Below are 19,967 nucleotides of genomic sequence, written 5' to 3' on the forward strand. Positions count from 1 at the left end.
GTTATATGCCAATTCAATGCTAAGTAAGAAGACCAAGTGGCAGCTGGCAATATACAATGGGGCAGGCACAGGCTATATACAAGGGGACTGCTGGCTATATACTAGGGGGCAGGGGGGCTGGCTATATACCAGAGGGAAGGGGGCTACTGGCTGTTTACTAGGGGGCAGGGTCTGGCTATATATATATATATATATATTCTCCCCACTTTGCTTTGGAAGTCCAAGATGTTCCACCATCACCTCAGCTGGTTAGTCAAAAGGCATGATGACAATATGCCAATAGTGATTTGTGCAGACTGTTTGTGTAGTCAAAGACAATGCTTCCTCATTTAAATCTGGAAGGAGGGGGAGGGGTATATGTGACTATGACTACCCAGTAGACCTCAAAACTGAGGGCAAAATGGCTCTAGTTGCTCATGGCAACCAATCAGAGCTCAGTTTTCTTCTATGAAAAAAAAATGAAAGAACGTTTTGCTCTCAGACCCTTGATAAATCTCCTCCACTGTGTGGAATAATCTGAGAATCAGTGAAACTACACAAGAGAGAAGGAATTCTATCATTTTCCCTTTTTTGTAAGCCTCAATTACAAGCTGTGTATATCTGAAAACCTGATTTCAGGTCAGATTTATTTCTGGGTGGTGCCATATAGAAAATTGGGTGGTTTTATATAGAACATTAATAGCAGTATAGATAGAAGATATTATGACAGAAAACTAATCAATATCTCATTTCATCAATTGCAGTACCTGCTCACACAGATCTTGATCAAAGTAACTGGCTAGTTGAAGAGTCAAACTAATTACGGTCTGTTCATTTTCAATTATTTGCTACTTTATTTTTTTATTTTAATTAAAAACATACTTAAAGCATTAAGGCAGTTTGAAACGGGAGGTAGTCCTGTATTAAATGCAATTAAATTAAGGCCGTATTTAAAAAAACAAGCAGTCAGGAGTGTCAGATTAATTACTTGCCTGCTGCACTGGTTTTCCCAATGCTCTCCTTGACAGACTACCAATAAAGACACAAATCAGGCAGAAAAGAAAGTACACAGATATAATATAGAAATGCAAAAAATCAGTTTTTAAATTTAAAAAGAAATACATGATACAAGATAAGTTTTTACCAGGGGAAGGAAGAAGAGAAATCCAATTGTAATAATGAGATTGCATGGCCCTGCATGAATACTCATTGGCCCTGCATGAATACTCAAACCTTTTTGATGTCAGATTTAGAAAATGATGATTTTATAAAATGACCGCAAGCAGAGCAGATTCAGAGTTCATTACCACAGGGCGGCTTTGGGACATGTAGTAACTCCTGGCCATTTCAAGTTAAAAAAAACTATTTCTTTGTGAAATCTTTCCAGCAGAGGTGAATTAAATATCAATGCCCAGATGAGAATACCCATTTAAAACTATTGACACAGGGGTATGGGACAATAAAGGGATTCATAGGGTAGGGCAAGTAGTATCTGATGGAGTAGTGAAGAGCTTTGAGCAGCTACGGGAGGAGTATCAGTTGCCACATAACATGTTTTATAGGTACCTCCAGTTAAGGCATGCCCTGGATACTCAAATGAAAAGTACCCCATTGACAATTAAAAACCATTTAATTATTAACATTTTGATCTCCCCAGGAAATGGTAGGGGAATAATATCGCTTATATATAGACAACTATTAGATGAATATCATAAAAAATTCCCGTTAACTAAATGGGAAGCCGATATTGGGCCCATAACGGACGAACAATGGACCTCCATCCTAGCTTGGACACCAGACCTGTCTCCGAGTGAGAAGCATAGACTCTCGCAATTATTCCTATGCCACAGAAAATATAAGATGCCAGTGTGGCTGTGTAGAATTGGTGTAAGGGGGGATGATTGTTGTCCCAGATGTGGTAGCGACGGGGCACATCTACTCCACATGATGAGGGAGTGTCCAGAACTGGGTACCTTTTGGAAGGAGGTACTAGATCTTGTAAAAAAGGTATATGATGTGCAGATCCCTGCCACTCCTATGGTCTGCATTCTGGGTTGGGTAGATGAGGTAGCAGATGAAAGGGGACCTCGACAGGGCATTGCCCGTATGTTGTACCAAGCGAGAAAACTGATTGCGTATCACTGGATACAGGCTGCTCCTCCTACTAAACAGGAATTCATTAATAAAATGAACAGGATAAGAAGGGGGTATACATTAAGAGAAAGGCGGAAAAGCGATTTGAGAAAATATGGGGGCCTTGGCTTGACTCGCCGGGACTACCATCTGCACACCTATGCAGGAACCCGTTTAACATTTTCTAAGACATTGTATGGAAAATATGGTGTAATTATTGCAAGATATTATTGATATGAATGTCATTGGAAGCTATGGCTTTGATCTACTTTTGTATACGATGCTAACCCCATCACACAATGTATAATGTACACTCACCGGCCACTTTATTAGGTACACCTGTCCAACTGCTCGTTAACACTTAATTTCTAATCAGCCAATCACATGGCGGCAACTCAGTGCATTTAGGCATGTAGACATGGTCAAGACAATCTCCTGCAGTTCAAACCGAGCATCAGTATGGGGGAAGAAAGGTGATTTGAGTGCCTTTGAACGTGGCATGGTTGTTGGTGCCAGAAAGGCTGGTCTGAGTATTTCAGAAACTGCTGATCTACTGGGATTTTCACGCACAACCATCTCTAGGGTTTACAGAGAATGGTCCAAAAAAGAAAAAACATACAGTGAGCGGCAGTACTGTGGGCGGAAATTCCTTGTTGATGCCAGAGGTCAGAGGAAAATGGGCAGACTGGTTCAAGCTGATAGAAAGGCAATAGTGACTCAAATCGCCACCCGTTACAACCAAGGTAGGCAGAAGAGCATCTCAGTACGTCGAACTTTGAGGCAGATGGGCTACAGCAGCAGAAGACCACACCGGGTGCCACTCCTTTCAGCTAAGAACAGGAAACTGAGGCTACAATTTGCACAAGCTCATCGAAATTGGATAGTAGAAGATTGGAAAAACGTTGCCTGGTCTGATGAGTCTCGATTTCTGCTGCAACATTCGGATGGTAGGGTCAGAATTTGGCGTCAACAACATGAAAGCATGGATCCCTCCTGCCTTGTATCAACGGTTCAGGCTGGTGGTGTCATGGTGTGGGGAATATTTTCTTGGCACTCTTTGGGCCCCTTGGTACCAATTGACCATCGTTGCAACGCCACAGTCTACCTGAGTATTGTTGCTGACCATGTCCATCCCTTTATGACCACAATGTACCCAACATCTGATGGCTACTTTCAGCAGGATAATGCGCCATGTCATAAAGCTGGAATCATCTCAGACTGGTTTCTTGAACATGACAATGAGTTCACTGTACTCAAATGGCCTCCACAGTCACCAGATCTCAATCCAATAGAGCATCTTTGGGATGTGGTGGAACGGGAGATTCGCATCATGGATGTGCAGCCGACAAATCTGCGGCAACTGTGTGATGCCATCATGTCAATAAGGACCAAAATCTCTGAGGAATGCTTCCAGCACCTTGTTGAATCTATGCCACGAAGAATTGAGGCAGTTCTGAAGGCATAAGGGGGTCCAACCCGTTACTAGCATGGTGTACCTAATAAAGTGGCCGGTGAGTGTATATTGTATGTAAATAAGATCCTTTCATGCGGTACGGTCTCTGGAGGGTGGGGGGGGGAGGTATTTGTTTTATGGTGAATGTTGTAAACTGAAAAAAATGTTTAATAAAAAAGAGTGGATTTTAAAAAAAAAAACAAAAAAACTATTGACACTCAATGACTGATATATCTGCCACTGCTTTATCAGTTAACACTCAGAAACTGATATATATGTCGTTAAGCTGTTGCCGGTTCAGCTCATCATTGGAGCTGAGCTGACATCATGAAACACTGAGTGTTAGCTGTAAGTAAGAGCTGACACCTCAGTGTAACATTGGGTGTTTAATGCTGGGGGATTATCTTCCACCTCCCCTTTTGGGGAGCGCCAGTTGTTGCAATGGCAGGTCCGATAATTAATCTGAAAGAGCACGCTGGTTGTCATTTGTGGCGTGTTCGTTTATTTACATACATTAAGTGATCAAGATGAACATTTAATCCTTTTTGCCTAATGTGGCTACAAATTAACACTGCTACCCATAACTAGTCGAAAAAGTTTTATGTTACACGAAAAAACCCCATCCACACATTTCTGAATAAAGTTTTTGTCTCACACCATCCCTCTACATTACTCATACCTATGTTATGGCATTCTTACTCAAATTCTTATGAACTGCGGAAGGTTCCGTTATTGTGCTGCTAATACAATGGTGTTGCATCTAAACTCAGTGCAATTTTCTGCAAAAATGGTTTGGCGCACCTGTGTATTTAATGTTTACCTTACTACATATTTTGGTGAATATACACATGTGGTGTATGTATGAACTCCTTACATCTTACCGTTTTTAGGAAAGTATATTCCAGTAATCTGGATTTGTACATATTTTAGTATAATTTTCGAATTTTCATGTAATATTTGCATTTTTTAACAGGATTATGACAAAAATAGAAGTTTTACTTTGTGTGTTGTATATTTTATGAAAGATTTGTGGATTGCAACCATAAATTTCAAAAAATATATAGGTTTAAGGGGTGCATTTACGTTTTTAGTCAGGTTAATTGCTAGATTTTGCAGGTTGTGGCCATCTTAAAATTTATAGCCGAAAAGCAGATTTTAGTTATTTTCTGTTTTAGTGATTTTATGACTATTTACTCATGGGAACATATGACATTGAGGCATTGATTTACAAACGTTTATCTATTACATTTAGGAGCTGTAAAGCTAATTTTCTCTTTGGAGCATATTTTTTGCCATCAAAAGTTAATTTTTATCTATTTCTTTAAATAAAATTTTAGACTTTGAATCAAAATAGCATGAAGCTGCGTATGTCTATGAACTCTTTAAATCAATTTTGAAAATGGGTGTCTGCTTTAAGAAAATATATGGGTTGTTGGGGTTTAGTACAATTTTTTATGCTGTAACAACGGTTTTATTTGCACATGTCATCATCGTAAAAATCACTCTGGCCAATAACATGACAAAATTTCCAGAAACACCAGGCAGGGAAAGGGTTAAAAATTTCAAGAAAATATTTTTTTAAAAAAAGGATTGCCAATTTCCGAGATTTTTAATTTCTTCAGCCACGAGCATACACACCAATCCCAGCTGCTGCACAACCTTATCCAACTTGCTGTGATTGCCTAGACTAGATACAGTATTCTATACATCTTCCTTACACTAGAAAAGTGCTTATGCAACAGAAAAGACAATGGAATCAGAGGAATGTAGAATGTTTTGCATATGGATAGGCAAGTCATAGATAAGTCTTTTCCATACATAATATACATACCTGAGGTGACTTAGTAAGGGCTGTAGTCTTTCATCTGACTGCACAATTGGAAGTGAGCGAGCCGACAACTAGAAGAGAGAAAACCATAATTAATGATAATTACACTCAGTAACGGGCTGCTGGGTGCACTACCTTCCATTCAGTCATGTCCTGTTAGTACCTCAAATTTCAACAGATTATCCGTGATTGGTAGGCTTATTTGGGCATATGAGGAACAGCACCGTTCCTGATCAATATGGGACTGTCAATCTTTACTTTCTAGCAGCTCTCATCTCTGTAGTACAGGCGGTCCCCTACTTAAGGACACCCGACATACAGACAACCCATAGTTACAGACAGACCCCTCTGACCTCTGGTGAAGCTCTCTGGATGCTTTACTATAGTCCCAGACTGCAATGATCAGCTGTAAAGCGTCTATAATGAAGATTTATTGATAATCCTTGGTCCCATTACAGCAAAAAGTGTTTAAACTCCAATTGTCACTGGAGCCAAATTTTTTTTGTCTGGATCTACAATTATAAAATATACAGTTTCGACTTACATACAAATTCAACTTAAGAACAAACCTATGGAACCTATCTTGTACGTACCTCGGGGACTGCCTGTATCTGTTTTTAAATTGCATCTACTTTGCGCTGGTTAGTACGAATTTAACTGCTATTACTCAATTCTCACTACCCTTTTGTCTAATGTGACACTTTAGAAAGTTCAAAAAACCATTGTTTTGAAACCATTCACCATTGAGTGAAAAACATGCAAAACACTGGGTGCTGGTTACCGATCACATGCTTTTCAAAATGTCATATGCGATTGAGGAGAGTCCCCCTGGGCGTTTTCATTGCATTTGTAAATATAATGCAAGTGCCACCCTTAAAGTCCCTTTTTCAGTTTTTTAGTGAATGAGGTCTTCAGGTTTCTGTAAAAAAAATATTATCATAATTTGGAACATATAGATTCCACTGTTAAAAGGAGTCCAAGGAGCAGCACCGTGTTAAAGGAGAACAACTTGGGTAAAGGTCTTCAGAAAAGGGTCCTACACCGACCCGTACAACCAGAAGAAAATGGTAATGAAGCAGCACTCCGTAAATGCAGTTGAGTTTATTCCACCTTCCTGATGCCTCATCATGAAGGTGTAATAAACTCACTTAACTGCATTTACGGAGTGCTGCTTCATTACCATTTTCTTCTAGATTCCACTGTTATCACGGTTTCCCATGTAGTTCCAGAAATATGTCCACCCATCTCCATTCCAGGTCATTTCAGCTGGTGAGGAGTGGTATAATATAGTAATATCTAATACAGTAGAATATTTATTCAGGCCTTGCCTTGTACTTCCTTGCTAAGTACTTTAAGGTTGAAGTTGAAAATGCTCTAAGCAAAAAAATTTGTATACATTCCAAATTTTATTTTAAAAAGAAAACATGTTTCACTTATCTGACCTTTTAGTTTCAAGTGTGCACAAAACTGAGAACTACAATACTTTTATTCAATCTGTTGGTTCTGAGGAAGCCAAAGATCTCATCTGTGCTGAAACCGATCTCAACTGGGAAATTTACTGCATGACTGACCTCCCAATTCCACACCCCCTCTGCGTGTAGAGAATTCAACTTCACACAATACAAATAACTTCAGAAAAGAACAGAAAAATCCACATTCATGTTTGTTATTAACCGAAAATCAGAAAGCAGAACTTTCAGAAGATTGGACTAATTACATTTGTTGAAGCTTTTATCTGCGCGTACAAGATAAAGCCACAAAAAAAATCTTATAACAATATGGTAAATCACACTTGTCTATATTCACTAAATTATTTTTCCACTGGTCAACAAAGTTTTCCTGACACAGTAGGGAGACTTCGTTGGAAAACCATAACAAGTACGCCTCTAAGTATCAGGGCTGTGGAGCCCTAAGTCAAACCCGACTTCCCAATTTCCTGAACTTCGTTTGCAACTCCACCAAAATTGTCACCAACTATTTTCCTGGTCACTCCAGCAGTGCTTGGGATAAATGCAGGCATTACTTCCCATTGCATTATTCCTCTAATCGTGACTCCTGAGCATGTACATAAAGTGCAATACACATTCATATAAAATAAAAGAGGGATAAGGGGTGCAGACATTCCTTTGACAGCTCTGTAAAGCCATGAGCTGTGGTCCGTACCCCTCTTGGAGCAGAACTGCGCCAGGAGCAGACATGTCCTGATGCCATTGCATCCAACCAGTGAGGGACACAGAGCTGAGCGGCACATGTAAGAAAGAAGCAGCTGCAGCATGGTGCAGGGAGGAGAAGAGCCAGCAAAGCCAGTAATACTGTCGTCTACAATGGGGTATGCACCATTATTGTCTTTTCTGAATGCAGTGTTTGGTTTTTGGGGTGGGATTTATTGCTGTACTCTAGCATTTATAATTTTTAGGTTGGCTTTCCAACAATTTTTTGTCACAGCAGACACAGAGCAGCCGTGACACAATACTGGTGCAAACACAGCCAGAATACTAGCACAGAGCCATTGATAAATGTAGCCATTGTATTTATATCACGGTTACAGTGTGTTCGCATTTACATCACATTTCTGCCAAAATCGCATTTGAATCACAATTGTGTTAGAATTCACATCAAGTTTACATTGCATTTCTGCTAACCTCGCATTTATAATGCAATTGCTTTAGTATTCACATTGTGTTTACATCACATTTGCTCTTGAATTCACATTACGTTTACATAGCATTTGCGCTAACACTGCTTTTACATAGTTTATATATATATATATATAAAGTTTACATTGCATGTGCGCTACCATCTCTTTTACAGCGTGCTTGCGTTCACATCGCCACTACATTCATATTGTGACATTGCATCGCATTTGTGCTAACATTGCGTTTACATCGTGGTTGCCAATCCCAATCTACTCAGCGATACTGTCCCTTTCTGTGCAGCACAAACTGCTCCACAGGCTTTCCTTCATTTTAACCCCTTTTTGAAAGATGGAATCAGATATCAGAATTTGTATTTCACTGTGCCTCCATAAATACATGAACAAGGGTCTAGTTCACCGTTATGAATGGATCTTGATCAGATAGGTAGGAGATAACATTTACACTTGCCATGACCACTTTATGCTCAAATTATATTTGCAATAAAATAAAGCAGACCTGAGCTACATATAAGCGGACAATACAAATTATTGGAGCTATATGAAAATCATTTTGAAGCAGACACAATATATTTGCACAATTAGTTATTTTCATCACAGCGTAAGAAACACAATGTAATCTTCTTTATAAATGCACTTGGTCATCTTTTCTGGGAAATCAATGAAGTAACATGTCAGGCACTTTGCACTGTTATTGTACATATACTTCACCTTCGCATCTCATCCTGTGGATGTGATTGAATGCTGAAGCCAGTGTCCTTGACAACCCAATACTATAGGATTTATCACTCTCTGAAAAATGTGTGCAGGTTCTACAAGATGTGTTGCTACGCCGAAAGTTAAAAAAATAAATAAATAAAAAAATCCCATAGCAGCATGCTGAGACTCTCATAGTGTGACTCGTGTACAGTACTGACCAACTCAAAAGCTGCATGTTCTAAAATCCACTTTGGTTATTCCAAATACAGATGCATCCAATCTTACCCAGCACTCTTTGAAATATCCCATGCAACACGAGATGACCATCATTGGGGAAAGAGAGGGGAAAAAAAAATCTACATTACACACTGCACCGGACTAATGTTTTTATTCCATTTATTTTATCTTGATTGAAGAGGAATAGTATGGATTGACACATCGGTACGATGCATTAAAAGTTTTCTCTAGTAACAAAAATATTCTGATCATCATCAAAGTAATGTACTACAATGTACTATACTCTTCAGATTATTTTTCCTTCCTTTAGGCCCCTTTCAGACAAACATAATTTGCGGCTGGATATTGGTCCCCATATAAGTCTATGGAACCTGACTAGGGTATGGTGACCACTATGGAGAGAGGAGGGGTGAGCAGCATGCGGGCAAGCATACATTTGTGTGTAACGAAGTTTCATTTATATCAATGCAGCTGACCTGAGTTTCAATCCCCTGGAAACCTTTCAAACTATTTCATCACCAAGTGCCATTGCTACCTAAAAGGTCCAGTTCAATTTTTGCAGTTCTGTCATGCTCTTTAAATGATGATACCTTGGAACAGCTTTATATATCATGACATACTTTTTTTTGAATGTGACATGTGAAACTGTAACTAGATATATTTTTCTCTTTATAGAACAAATAAATTACTAAAAATATTAAAAAGATACAATTTTGGGACATACAAAAACAGTTGTGGTGGTGTGGTGGTCAGCCTAGTCGCTGGACTGTGAGGAGCTCCACAAGCTCCGTAACGCACTATGGAGCTTGTTTAACTCTTAATTAATAATAAATAAGAATTGCTTTATTTTTATATATTACACACAGATTACGCAGCGCTGCACAGAGCTTTGCCAAATTGGTCCCTGTCCCCAATGGGGCTCACCAACTAACCTACCAGTATGTTTTGGAAAGTGGGAGGAAACCCACCCAAACATGGAGAGACTTCACTGTCCAGCAACGAGGCTGAGCAACACATGCGCAATGAGAATGGCGACACAGCGACTCTTCTTTACTTCTCAGTGCACATGACACAGGAAGAGAACTCAAACACTACTGTCTGTGTTTGGTGTTTAGAAGAATAATCACCCAGGATTGGAGGTTTTCTGATGCTGGGTGTTGGCACTGGAGCCTGGTTAGTGCCATTTTCTTATAAAGCATAAGAAGATGTACTTTTACCAACCACTGCAGAGTGCCATTAGAGTGGTCATTTGTCAGCATTCTGAATCATTTCAGTAGTTTCTATAAGTTTAATTTACATTACCTTGCTCCCTGCCAGCAGCATGTGGTGAGTCACCCAGAGAAGAGCTGTAGCCTGTGTTTGCCTGTGTCAGTCTTCCCTTCTCCACACTTATGCAGCTCCCTCCCCGACTCCCTACTTCCTGTCATGTGCAGTGAGTCGGCAGTGGAGGGGGATGGTGTGGAGGAGAGGAAAAATGCATTAGGAGACAGGCACACATATGCTGTAGCTGTCCCTCCCTGAGGACTCATCACACACTGCTGGCATTGAGTCAGGTAATGTAAATCAACTATCATAAACTACTGAAATAATGCAGAATGCTGACAATGACAATGCTGGCATTTTTACAAATCAGTATAGGCTATTGAATGTATCCCTTTAAAAGGGTTTGCCCATGAAAGAATAAAAAAGTGATGGTCATTGTAAAATTCCAGAGTGTGGGCGAGAACTCTCTAAGCAGACACTTTATGATTCTTCTGTGCTGATGTGCTGACAATGTGCTTATATCATTAGGGTACAGGATTTATCTACCCTTATATTTAGCTTCTGAATGCTCTACTAGAATTTGACACATAGAAAAAGATAGATGAGACGGATCAGAGATAATGATGAGATGGATATAAAACGCAATGACACTCTCAGCTTTGCTAACTTACCTAATCAATAAAAAACACACAGTTGGCTCTGCTCCCTCACCTAAACAATAAAACACAGAGTGAGCTCTGCTATAAAAACCTTATCTGTTTGTAGAGTAAGTCTCTGCACACTGCTCCTTGCTGGCAGGAAGTGCCTGTGTCTGAGCTGGTCTTGTAATGCAGGGGGGAGGGGCAGGAGGCAAACAAGGGGAGCTATTCAAAAGAACAATCCGACCATAGTCGGAAGATATATGGAGGCAGATTGGAATATCTGTAAAATGTTGTATTTTGTTAATAACAGTGAAGTAGAGAATAACAATGCTATTGTTATCCTGAGTATATTTAAGAATCTTCTCTTTGTGGCAATAACCATTTAACACAATGCTAGCACATCAAAAAATAGCAGCAAATACTACTACCGTAACTTGTAGAGTGCATTCTAAAATAAATGAGCCCTATACACATTTACAAAAGAAAAAGTTTTGTTAGGAAAATAATATACAACTGTGGTGCAATAATGTTATTCAAATTTAAAGGGAACCCTTCACCATATAATTTACAAATACAGCTAGGTTCCCATGGAGCCCTAGAAACTAACTGACACCCTTCTTTTGTCTAAAAGTTGTTCCCCTCAGATTCCCATATATTCAACTTGAGGTAGGCGTGGCCTCCTCGGGCTAAATCCAGCAGCTCCTCTGAGATCTTCACAGGCCCTTTAGCCTTCTAACTTTAGATAACTGTACACCGAGCATATATCTCATGAAATCAGAGAAAAATCATAACACATAAAATCACAGCAGCCTTTATAGAGGGGAGTAGAAGTCAAAGCAGGTATGCTGTGATTTTTTTTATGTAGTCAGATATATGCATCGGGTACAGTTTGCTAATGTTAAGAGACTAAAGGACCCGTCATGAGGTCACCCTGGTCACATGTTATTAAGCCACGCCCCTCAACTCGCTCTTAAGATGCATAGATACCAGGCCAGTTTATAACTCTTATTTTATTACCATCTGAGGGAAACCTTTTTTAGCGAAAAGAAGGGTGTTACCGCGGGCTCTATAGGAACCTGCCACTGGCTGTATTTGTGAAAATTGTGGTGTCAGGTTCGCTTTAATTCATATTAAGAAATCAACCTGCAAGTATTCTTTGATGGAAAATGTACAGTCATTTGATAAGCAACATCTAGATACTAGAAGCATAGTCACATTTCAATTAATAGTATTCAATGAAACATATTTCACAAGATATTTAAGCTGCTCAGATGATATATTATGCAGTGGTATGCTAATTGAATTTCCACTGTAATGAAAAAAAATGCTTTTGGACGACTTACGATCAAATCCAACCAAATGTATAATAGTCAAAGGACAAAGTTGTGTTAATCATGTTTTATATTGCCCTGCCAAAGTTATTACCTTGCTAACCTTGTGTATGCATGTTATTATAAAAATCATCCATCTATGTTACAATGAATTACTCTGGTTTAACACGGAGGAGATAATACCTGAAATGAATTTCAAGTGATGCAGCTTTCATTAATCACAATTTTTAAACAACCACCTCTCAAAGCAGAGACTGTCAAGTGTTGTCAACATGACAATATGAAGATACTATGGTGTGGATTTTCATTTAATCTACAGACTTCACTATTTCCTTAGGGACCCGCTCTAGCAAATCAAGTCGACAATTGTAAATTAGACAAGCTGAGTACAGCTTAGAATAACTCGCAAAATACACATAAAAAAACTAAAAATATGCATGTCAAATATGTTTTAAAAATGCTACCAAACCCAGCCTTTCACCCACAGGAAAAATTACGTGGATTTGACATCGTTCTTTTTTAAAGAAAATGTTGATTTTCTGAAAAATGTTGATACTTTAAATGAACATATGCAGGGCTGGTACCAGCACCCGACATACACAGACAAGTGCCAGGATCCAAAAAAAATTTCTGGCACAACGTGACCTAGCTACTGGGGGCCCTGTAACTATTTGCTACTGTGGGGACCCTGACTATTGGCTACTGAGGGGGGCACTGTGACTATTTAGCTCTTCTTTCTTTAAGCATGAGGCATCAGGTCATTTAAATATAATAGACTTGTGCAGAAGGGGACAAAATTTGCTAGAAGTTCCCCTGTGAGAGGGGAACTTCTGTCCTTGTGTATCACTGCTGGGACCGGAGTTCACTGAAATGGGCCAACTGAAGCTCTGTCACCCAGGGGCCTGCTTAAACCTGGAACCTGAATGCATAAATTATATTACAGAGTCTCCTTCCACCTGCTGTGCTCAAATAGTCCCTGCATTTACTGATCCAATAGAAATGTGTCACACGCCCCATGTTAAAAGTGCACCAAAAAAGTTGGTGCAGTCTTTCAAAGTAGTGCAGGGGGCACCAGATTCATGAAGAACATGCACCAGAAATCCTGAATCTGGCGCCCCCTGCACACTACACAGGACACTGCACATAGTACACATGTACTATGCATTCTCACAGCATCATGGTCGGTCAGGCTAACATACATAGATAAATAGGTGACAGCTTCTCACATGTTACTGATCTTTAGCTACTTCCCTGCTAGTCAGGCACAGGGGCCCCTTTGCATGACTGCAGTGTAACATGGAGGGACAGTGCATGGTGGAGAGTACAGGAGGAGGACTGCAGGAGAGCAGGGTAACATGGAGGGACAGTGAATGGAGGAGAGTACAGGAGGAGGACTACATCAGGAGAGATCAGAGCTCAGCCTGTTACTTGTGTTATCTCTGCAGCCTCCTGTGTGACCTGACTGATGGTGGAGGGAGGAAAGGGCTGCCATATTGCTATAACTCATGTTAGGGGAAGACTCCTCTGTGCAGCAGATAGTCATGTATGTCTGCAGTTACCTTGTATCTGCTGCTGGAAGCAACTGTGGAGCAGTGGAAATCACCTCATTCACTGGTGTAGACGGCTGAGCTCTCTGCCACCATGTCTCACTTCCTATTGACTGCAGTGTGTCAGGTGATCTCTCAGTGTGGAGTGATCTGTAGAGCAGCTGGTGGAATGCTTGTGCGCAGACTCGGCCAGATCAGCTGTTGCTCAGGACGGGACACAGCTACCACTAGAGGGCGCCAGCAACCAGGACAAAGGGAGTTATCTCAGTAAGCCTGCATATTTTGTAATAAGTGTAAATGGTGAAAGTACTTGTCACAATGCATTGAACCCAATTACAGCCATTTGCTATGGTGACACAACCCCTTTAAATATATTTTTAGACACGTGTGAATACTTCCCAAACAGTGTGCTAGTAAAGCAAACACTTCAAAATAATCTGTTGGTAAAATGCAAATTGAGCACATAGTGGGACAAGTGGTGTGACTACTGTGGTGTTCCAACGTGAATCCAGCTAAACCCATTGCTGGACACATTGGGGAAGATTTATTAATCTGTCCACAACAGAATTCTGTTGTAGTTTGCATTACAATACTGTCTGCACCACATTTATAAAGGGTTTTAGACAGTTTTCTGGCTCTCCTACGACTAGCGCGTCAAAGGGCATTAAAAGTGTCTTTGCGCCAGAAATACTGCTAACCCAGCAGAATTGCCCTAACTTTTTAGTGTAGAGTAAACCAACTAATAGGAAGCGCAAAGTACGACTAGACAGCATTATACTAGGACAGATTTATCACCCAGTATTAGACACTTTTATAAATCTGGTGCAGAATAAGACTGTCTAGTCTAACTCTGCTCTAGTCTAACCTTACGACATTTTTTTTTATAAATCTGCCCCATTGTGTGGATAAATCCTAGCACAGTATTTAACAAAATAACAGGTTAAACCCTTTGAAGAAGGACATGTATCACAATGTTACATAAGCCAAATCATTTCTGTAATTTAACCCCTTAACGACGTCTGACGTATCTGTTCATCATACGCCGGCTACGGGTGCATGGAGAGGGCTCACAGGCTGGCACCAGTCGCGGGTCTCAAGGCTGTAAATGCCTAAAGCACGTGGGCGCAGTCATCGGGGGCAGTGATCAGTTACGACAGCCTTGGGTCGACAGCCGATATTAACTCATTTATTACAATGTGCGATTTGCACATTCTAATAGATGATGTGTAAAGTCCCCATATACTGCTATACTATCTGGTTTATTTACATACTTCCCGATAAAATCTTTCATTGGAATATATTTTTTAGCTCTTAAGAATTCCCCATATGGGATAGATCTAATTGTGTGAGAAGGGTGAAAGCTAGCTGCTGATTAAATTGCATTGCCCGATAATGGCTTGCGATACATATGAACCTAAACTGAGGCATTCCTGACATTCCAGAACAGTAAGTTCTTAATCCAAAAAATGAACAATTTCCTAGGGGTTTCAGCCGTAAATTTTAGATTGAATACATTAACGACAATGAGATTAAACGAAAATGTCTGTGGATGACTCACTGCCATTCCACACCAGCCGCATATCATCCACATACCTTCTGTACCAAATGATGTGGAGGAAAAAAGGAATATTTCTCGCACTAGTCTACAAAAAGAATGGCTAACGAGGGAGAAAATTTTGACTCGTTGGGGCACCACAGATCTGCAGAAAAAAAATCTTATTAAACATTAAAAAAGTAAGTTTGCAATAAAAAAATCAATAGCTGTAATGATGAAATATTGCATATCTCTATTATTTGTACTGTATTTGAATAGATTATGTTCTACTGCTGTCAAAGATTATGAGGAATTGCTGAATACAAATTAACCACATCACATGTGAAAAAGGATTTTAGCACCTCAGTAGTGCTTAGAATCAGGGGCTGAAGTAACCCATCAACCCATATGCTCAATCTTACATTGAGGGAATTAATCTCCGAAATAACAGAGTAAATAGGAGGAGGAAAAATGTCTTTGGTATAACCAGGTTTTCAGGAACTAAATATTTAGCGGTTTTATCATCTAGGATCCCTTGACTTCTGCCTTCTTCCACTAAGCATCTCAAAGAGTGGGTGATAGAATTGGTTAGATTGTCAGAATCCTGTTTCTTAGTGAGGTTATGGTGAAAAGGAGGTGTGGTGGAATCTCTGATGCAAGTCAGATAATTCCCTCTCAACAATAGATTGAGAATGATCCATAGGCTCTAACCTAACCTTGATTTTTTTGGGATAAAAAGAGGTGTTAGGTGTACGATTTCGACTGATATCAGTTTTCCGTTTCCCTAGACATATCATGCAAAACAATTCTGTTCAACACAATTCAGACCAGCAAATTCATAATTAATGGCAGAATGTGTATATGTATGCATATCACCAATACCAAAAAAATATGTTTTTTCACTGTAAGACGTATTTATTTATTATCGTCCATTAAAGTGTTAAGGATATTAAATGGTTTACCAGGAACATAGTGTATATACTCGAGTAAAAGCAGTTTTTCAGCACAAAAATTAGTAAAAAAAAAAAAAAACGAACACTGTACTCACCTTTCAAATGCCCCCCCCTCAAGTACTCTTCTTGCTTTCGATGCACCGGTCCCTCTACCGGTCCTTCAGCTCCCCTTGCAATGCCGGCGGCTTACAAACAATTAAGTCGGCAAGCGAGGAGAGGGGGGGTTTGGAAAGGGGAGTACAGGTTCAATTTAACTGTATACTCTGGGGGAGGGGGATGGTCAGGCTATATACTACGGGGGGCTGGGCAGGCTATATACTACAGGAGCTGGTAGGATAAAAAAAAATGCTGTAAGGCTATATACTACAGGAGCTGGTAGTGGCTAGCTATTTACTAGAGGGGCTGGCAGGCTATATACGGGGGGGGGAGGGCAGGAACTGACAGGCTATATACTGGGGGGGGGCATGAGCTGACAGCAGGCTATATCCTGGGGGGGGGGCAGGAGCTGACAGTCTATATCCTGGGGAGGGGGGGCAGGAGCTGACAGGCTAAATATTGGGGGGGGGGGGGGCTGACAGGCTATATACTGGGGGGGGGGGGTTGACAGGCCATATACTGGGGGATTTTGTTGGCTTTATACTGACTGGAGGCTGTGACCAATATATTTTCCCCCATTGGTTTATACTCAAGTCAATACGTTTTCCCTTTTTTTTGTTAAAATTAGGTACCTCTGCTTATACTTGAGTAGTTTAACCCCTTAAGGACGCAGGGTATTTTCGCTAATTTCTCGCTCTCCATCTTCAAAAATCCATAACTTTTTCATTTTTCCGTGTACAGACCTGTGTGAGGGCTTATTTTGTGCGTAACAAATTTTACTTTCCCATGATGTTATTTATTATTCCATGCCATGTAGTGGGAAGCCGCAAAAAAATTCCAAATGTGGAAAAATTGAAAAAAACTGCATGTTCTTGTGGGCTCAGTTTTTACGACTTTCACTCTGCGCTCCAAATAACACCTCTACTTTATTCTTTGGTTCGGTGCGATCGCGGTGATACCAAATTTATACAGGTTTTATTGCGTTTTAATACATTTTCAAAAATTAAACGAATGTGTACAAAAAAGAACATTTTTTTTTGCCATCTTCTGACGCGAATAACTTTTTCATACTTTGGCGCATGGAGCTGTGTGAGGTGTCATTTTTTTCGAAATGAGCCGACGTTTGCATTGCTACCGTTTTGAGGACTGTGCAACATTTTGATCATTTTTTATTAAATTTTTTATGTCATCTAAAAAGGTGTAAAAGTCGCGGTTTGCACATTTGGGCGCCACTTGCCGTTCCGGAGGTCACCGCCGTCAATAACTGTTTTTATATTTTGATTGATCGGGCATTTTGGGACGCGGCGATACCTAATGTGTCTGTGATTTTTACTATTTATTATATTTTATATCAGTTCTTGGGAAAGGGGGGTGATTTGAACTTTTAATATTTTATTATTTTTTTACATTTTTTTTTCTTTTTTTTCCCACTATTTCTTAGACCCTCTAGGGTACATTAACCCTAGATGGTCTGATCGCTCCTGCCATATACTGCAATACTACTGTATCGCAGTATATGGCATTTCTGCTCACTATACATTACAATGAGCCACAGGCTCATTGTAATGGATATGCAGAAGCCATGTATCCTCGGGTCAAACGAAGACCCGAGGCTACCATGGCAACCGATCGCCGCCCCCAGATGACGTTCGGGGGAGCAGCGACCGGAGGTAAGATGGCGGTGCCCATGCGCCGCCAAATTTAAAGTGCCGCCGGCGACTTTGCCGGTGGCAAAGAAAAGGTTAGCGATATGCAGCAAAGCCCATCTCTGTACAGGCAGTCCCCGGGTTACATACAAGATAGGGTCCGGAGGTTTGTTCTTAAGTTGAATTTGTATGTAAGTCGAAACTGTATATTTTATAATTGAAGTTCTAGACAAAATTTTTTCTTTTGCCCCAGTGACAATTGGAGTTTCAAAATTTTTGCTGTAATTGTATCAAGAATTATCAATAAATCTTCATTACAGACACATTACAGCTGATCATTGCAGCCTGGGACAATAGTAAAGTTTCCAGAGAGCTTCACCAGAGGTCACAATGGGCAGAGGGGTCCGTCTGTAACTATGGGTTGTCTGTAAGTCGGGTGTCCTTAAGTAGGGGACCGTCTGTATGGAGAAGGCTCAGCCCGTGAGCCTTCTTCATACAACCTTCACAGCTCCATGGCGGATATATCCGTCACGGAGCGTGAAGGGGTTAAACCTTTTCATAGAATCTCCTGTTGATCCTAAGTGGTGATAGTAGGGGGCAAGAATGATGACTCCGTCATCCAGTAGATTTACTTTTTCTTGTTCCCACGTCGCAGGGGATATGCACTCTCTCGATTTCCTCTTGCCTCTCCTTTTCCATTATTTGACACTTTTTGCACATTAATATCCAGTTGTGTGGATGATTTTTCTGTTTCAGAAATATCAGTCTTGGTATCTGAAGAATCATATTCAGAGGATGAAAATTAACATATGTTTTTGGAGTAGATGATAAATGTTCCAATGACGTATTTTTATTTTTGAAGATGGATCTTGGTTTTCTCCTATGTTTTCTTATTTCCAAATGTACACCTGGTGTAAAACTTTCCCCCTGCCTCTGCTGAAAAAATTCCAAATGCAGTGAAAATGGTGAAAAAACGCATTTTCGCCATTTTCTTGTGGGCTTGGATTTTACAGCTTTCACTTCACGACCCAAATGACAATATTTTGTATTTTGGGTCAATACGATTACGCAGATACCAAATTTGTATAGGTTTTATAATGTTTTCATACATTTACAAAAATTAAAACCTCCTGTACAAATTTTTTTTTTTTTATTTTGCCGTCTTCTTGTGCTAATAACTTTTTCATTCTTTGGTGTACAGAGCTGTGGGTGGTGTCATTTTTGAGACTTTTGATGATGTTTTCAATTATATTATTTTTAGGACTTTACGAACTTTTCATCCCTTTTTAAACAATTTTTACATTTTTTTTTTTAAATGGCAAAAAAAGTGCCATTTTTGACTTTGGGCGCGATTTTCCGTAACAGGGTTAAATGCAGTGAAAAACCATTAGTATATTTTGATAGATCGGGCATTTTCGGACTCGGCGATACCTAATGTGTTTATGATTTTTACTGTTTATTTAGATTCATATCAGTTCTAGGGAAAGGGGGGCGATTTGAATTTTTGGGATTTTTTATTACAATTTTTTTTCAACAGTTTTTTTTTAATTTTTACTATTTTTCAGACTCCCTAGGGTACTTTAACCCTAGGTTGTCTGATCGATCCTACCATATACTGCCATACTACAGTATGGCAGTATATAGGGATTTTACTCCTCATTCATTACAATGTGCTGATAGCACATTGTAACAAATGGCTTAAAACAAAGCAGCCTCGGGTCTTCGGAACACCCGAGGCTACCATAGCAACAGATCGCCGCTCCATGATGACATCGCCAACAGCGTTCAGCAAGAAAGCACCCGCGATCGGTGTTGGCATTGATTGCGGGTGTTACCAGTAAGCCTTTGCTACAATATGCAGCAAAGACTTAACAGCTATGGAGAGGGCTAAGCCCGTGAGCCCTCTCCATGCACCAGGACCCGCCGCCGCCGTGAACCTGTTAAAGAAAATCTACAATTTGTTTTTATGCATAG

At 40.0% G+C, this 19,967-nt stretch overlaps 1 protein-coding gene across 2 annotated transcripts in view; it reads right to left on the minus strand.

Annotated features, from left to right (window-relative positions):
* The window catches only part of PRIM2 (DNA primase subunit 2), a 79,814-nt gene that overhangs the window by 30,297 nt on the left and 29,550 nt on the right, over nucleotides 1-19,967 (minus strand). For both annotated transcript variants that reach the window (XM_072142217.1, XM_072142218.1), the window contains exon 8: nucleotides 5,397-5,464. In XM_072142217.1, coding sequence (XP_071998318.1) covers nucleotides 5,397-5,464 — 68 coding nt within the window. The remainder of the gene's footprint in view (nucleotides 1-5,396; nucleotides 5,465-19,967) is intronic.

This window comes from Engystomops pustulosus, chromosome 3 (genome assembly GCF_040894005.1).
Source record: "Engystomops pustulosus chromosome 3, aEngPut4.maternal, whole genome shotgun sequence".
Taxonomy (NCBI): Eukaryota; Metazoa; Chordata; class Amphibia; order Anura; family Leptodactylidae; genus Engystomops; species Engystomops pustulosus.